This window comes from Apium graveolens, unplaced genomic scaffold (genome assembly GCF_009905375.1).
Source record: "Apium graveolens cultivar Ventura unplaced genomic scaffold, ASM990537v1 ctg8474, whole genome shotgun sequence".
Classification (NCBI taxonomy): domain Eukaryota; kingdom Viridiplantae; phylum Streptophyta; class Magnoliopsida; order Apiales; family Apiaceae; genus Apium; species Apium graveolens.
Window position 1 is genome coordinate 45,019 of NW_027421210.1, and position 5,139 is coordinate 50,157.

The window sequence follows — 5,139 nt, forward strand, 5'->3', positions numbered from 1 at the left end:
TAGTACCCCTACAACTGGTAAACTCGGTATACCCTAAATCACATTAAGGGTTCAAAAAAAAATATTCTCACAAAATTTAAAATCACATGAGACAAGTAATTCATAATTCCAAAACAGAGGGTATCATAAATAATTTTTTCAAATAGCATACACATATATTTAAAATTTCCCAAATTAATTTTAAAAACAAATTCGGATGTCAAAACAGTGATATTAAATATTTAATGGAACGAGCATGATACATAAATGAGTGAATCATATATAACCAAATGCTAAGAGGAGTTAGTAAGGGGACATAATCCGTACCTCAAATATCGCAACTTAAATACTTACAAAATCCACAAATGATTCCCTAAATTCCCGACCCACAATCTAAATACAAAATTTTATAATTTACAATTAATATTTATTGCTTTTTTCACATTAATTAACAACTAACCGCAAGTAAATTTGATATAAGTCTAATTTTTGACAGCTCCTAATTAACAAGCCTCGTGCATAATTTGAAGTGTATGCAGTGTACTTCACTAATCAATTAAATAAACATTATGTATCTGTAGGTTACATGATCAAGTAGATGCTTAAATCAGTACACATGGAAATGGTTAGTTACAAAGCTAAGGAATAAAGATGTATATTAGTACATGTGAGGAGTAAAAGCCTTGGTGACAATTAATACATGTGTGCTCTGTACATACATTTTAATAACATAGAAGCAAAAATTCAACACTACTTTAGAAATCTCACATGACCTGACAAGTGCATGCTCTTTAATAAAATAATTAGTAGTTGCAACATGCATGTGCCAACTTGCATATTAATTTAGTGAGACTACAAAAAAATTGAACAAATTATGTTAAGAAGAGATTATCTGCGTATTAAATATAAAAAAATCCATAATTTATTTAGTACACAATCAAGTACAGGTACTAATTCCTAGAACATTCAAATCACGTAAGATGTAATAATAGTAACTAACCGAGATGGATGGCTAATAAACTAATATAAAATATGATAGGTGTGAATCAAAAGATGAAAAAAAAATCATAAACCCACATTACACAATATATATCAATCATCAAATCATAACCATGCAGTCTTGATTCCGTAAACAACAAAATATTGACTTACATACAAAGCATATACAGTGATTGCATAACTATGTAATTGACTACGAAAATCCATCAAAACACTATTTACTAATTATAGTCATGAAACCCAACAAATTAAAAGCTTGATTCATAAAGATTCACAAGTAGCATGTTAATGATACATAACTACTACAATACGTATACAAGAGGGTAGTACACGGAAGTAACATAAACCTCGGTTCGTGAACAAATAAGATCACTGATTAATTCATGTATCAAGCTTTCCTCTCTTCTCCGTCTGCTCTTCTCCGTCTGCGGTTCCAAGGCTGCGCTTTTAATAAAACTTAGGTTTTCTTATTAACTCCGGCTTGTTTATATAATAATTTAAGTACCCTACTGTTATTAGAATTAGATTATAATAACTAATTACTTTTAATTTTGTTTCTCTTCTAATTAGAAAATATATTAAATCACTTATTCAAAATTATTCCATATATTATTTATTATTTATTATTATTATTATTATTATTATTATTATTATTATTATTATTATTGTTATCTAAATTACACATATATTACATATGTACCCCCTTAAAAAGCATTCCGTCCCCGGAATCAAACGAAACTAAATACGCGTACCTGATTCGAATAAATGCGGATATTTTTCACGAATAGATTCTTCTAACTCCCAAGTCGCCTCTCTCTAAGAATGATTTTTTCACAAAACCTTCACAAATGTAATGGTGTTCTTCCTTAAAACCCGCTCCTCTCGAACTAAGATAGCCTCAGCTTCTTCCTCACAAGAAAGATCCTCTTTGATCTTATGTAATGGATACTGAAGTACGTGTAATGGATGATATTTGTAAGCCCTGAAAACAGACACATGAAACACATTATGCACATAAGATAGTTGTGGCGGCAACGCAACTTTATAATATTCTACCCCTACTTTCTCCATAACATTAAAATGCCAACATAACTCAGACTAAGATTCCCCTTCATACCAAAACGTTTCACATCCTTAAAAGGTGACACCTTCAAGAACACATGATGACCTGGTTCAAATCCACCAAACTTCCTGTATGGGTCCGCATAGGTCTTTCGACGCGATCGAGCCTCCTTCAAACTTTCTTTAACTTTCTCTACCTTCTCAATTGTGATTCTAACCAACTCCAGCCCTTCAATGACTCTCTTACCAACCTCATACCAATTAGATAGTGCCCTACATCTTCTACCATACAAAGCCTCAAATGCCGGAAAACTGATACTCGTGTGCCAGCTGTTATTATATGCAAACTCAGCAAGATACAAATACTTATCCCAGTCACCTGTCCACTCCAAAGCACATGCCCTCTTCATATCCTCCAACATGTGGATCAGTCTGCGGATGATAAGATGTACTAAAATTAAGCCCCGTACCCAAGCTTGTTGGACTCCCTTCCAAAAACGAGATGTAAATATCGTATCCCTGTCAGATACTATCGACACAGGAACACCATGAAGTCTAACAATATCTCGCTGAAAAATCTATGCCAACTCATAAATAAGAGTAGTCTCTCTAATAGGTAAAAAGTTAGTGGACTTAGTGAGTCGATCAACCACCACCCATATAATATTATTCTTCTTGAAAGTCCTCGGTAAATGAGTCACAAAACCCATAGTAATATTTTCCCACTTCCTAACTAGAATATCTAGCTGCTTTAATAATCCACTAGACCTCTGATGGTCTATCTTCACTTATTGATATGTAAGATATTTTTTCACAAATTCTGCTATGTCTCCCTTCATTCCACTCCACCAAAAGTGCGTCTTCAAATCTCCATACATATTAGTGGAACCTGGATGAATAGAGAATGAAGAACTATGAACCTCCTTCAAATCTAATATCTTCCAAACCCGTATCATTCTTCTGAGCGTCCTTAACCATTGAAAGGAGATTTGATTCCACTTTCACATTTATAATGCTACCACTTGATCCTCTAACATATAACTCAACACCCAAGCGCTCCAAATCTGAAATAAGGTGTGGCTGAGTAATGAGACATGCAATACTCCCCACGTTCTTCCTACTAAGAGCGTCCGCCACTACATTAACCTTTCCTGGATGTTACTGAATATTAGTATCATAATCGTTAAGAAGTTCAAGCCACCTTCGCTGCCTCATATTAAGCTCCTTTTGAGTAAAAATGTATTTGATACTCTTCAGACCAATAAAGATGTCACAAGTCTCTCCATACAAATAATACCTCTAAATCTTCAAAGCAATGACCACAGCCGCTAACTCTAAGTCATGGGTAGGATAGTTCACCTCATAAGGTTTAAGTTTCCTAGAGGCCTAAGAAATCACTTTTCTATGCTGCATAATTACTATAAACCTGAAAACCGCCACTACCTGATGGAAACAAAAGTATTGGAGCAAACACCAACCTCTTCTTCAATTCTTGAAGCTCCTCTCACGTTCATCATTTCACTCGAACTTAATGCCCTTCCTCATGAGTTGAGTCAATGGCAAAGCTATAGAAGAAAAACCTTCCATAAAATACCTATAATAACCTGCTAAACCCAATAAACTCCTCACCTCTATCATATTGCTAGATCTGGGCCAATTACTAATAGCCTCGACTTTCGTAGGATCCAATTCAATGTCTCTACCAGATACAATATGCCCCAAAAATGCCACCAAAATGTCAAGAACAATGCGCAAATGCTTCTCATGCTCCTCTCTGCTTCTGAAGTATATCAAGATATCATCAATGAAGACCACCACAAATTTATCCAGATAATCATAAAAGACCCGATTCATCAAATCCATAAATACCGTTGGTGTATTTGTCAACCCAAAGGCCATCACGAGAAAATCATAATGACCATAATGAGTGCGAAATGCAGTCTTTGGAATATCTTCCTCCCTAACTCGTAAGCGATAGTAAACAGATCTCAAATCTATCTTTGAAAAGTACTTCGCCCCTTGTAACTGATCAAACAAGCCATTAATGTGTGACAAAGGATCCTGTTTCTGATAGTCACCTTATTCAACTCCCTGTAGTCAATGCACAATCTCATGGAACCATCCTTCTTCTTGACAAATAATACAGGAGCGTCCCATGGAGACACACTTAGCCTGATAAATCCCCTCTCCAACAACTCTTGCAACTGCTCCTTCAATTTTTGCAATTCAAGTGGTGTCATTCGGTAGGGCGCCTTAGAAATAAGCTCAGCACCTAGAACACGTTCAATGGTAAAATCCACCTCTCTATGTGGTGGCAAACCTGGTAGATCATCGGGGAACAAATCTTTATACTCTCTCACAACTGAATAATCCTCGATGCGAGTTTCATCATTTCATGTATCTCTCACAAAAGCAATATAGCCATCATAACCCTTAGATAACAGTTTACTCGCCATTAGTGCGGAAATTATTTTAACATCCCCCTTCGACTGAGACCCTTCGTATCCAAATTCTGTTATCTGCATCTCCAAAGATCACTTTTTTCCTTGAAAAACTATTGTGGCACGATGTTCACTCAACCAATCCATGCCCAAGATAATATCAAAGTCATGCATCTTCATTGGAAGCAAGTTAACCTTATAATTTCTATCTCTAACAAATATCAGAAACTCTTAATATACATCAGATATAATAATAAAATTCCCCATCGGGTAGACATAGACATATGAGGATATAGTAATGAAGATGCAATGCCAAGATGACGAACAAACGATAAAGACACAACAGAATGGGTCGAACCAGTATCAAAAAACACATAAGCATCACATCTACCAACAAGAAGTGTTCCTGAAATGGTACCTGAATTAGCTGTTGCCTAATTTGTAGTCAATGCAAATACTCTGGATGTAGGATTCTGCTGACTGCCACTTCCACTACCACCGTCAGCTCCTCCTCCACCAGTGTTCAATAGTACAAAATAGTTTTTAAGCGTCGGACTTTAGGCGTCGGATGTATTACGAACCATTGCTTATAATCATTTTAGGCATCAATTGTATTCTAGTCCGACACTTATTATGAATTATTATGGATCTAAGGCAT

The 5,139-nt window shown here is 35.4% G+C and overlaps 1 protein-coding gene across 1 annotated transcript; it reads right to left on the reverse strand.

Moving 5' to 3' along the window:
• Positions 1–1,809: 1,809 nt before the first annotated feature.
• On the reverse strand, positions 1,810–3,939 carry LOC141705037 (uncharacterized). Its single transcript, XM_074508110.1, has 4 exons — positions 3,645–3,939; positions 2,961–3,191; positions 2,053–2,569; positions 1,810–1,960 (listed from the first exon to the last, which is right to left on the reverse strand). The coding sequence occupies exons 1-4, from the start codon at positions 3,937–3,939 to the stop codon at positions 1,810–1,812; spliced, it is 1,194 nt and encodes a 397-aa protein (XP_074364211.1).
• Between the last annotated feature and the right edge of the window lie 1,200 nt (positions 3,940–5,139).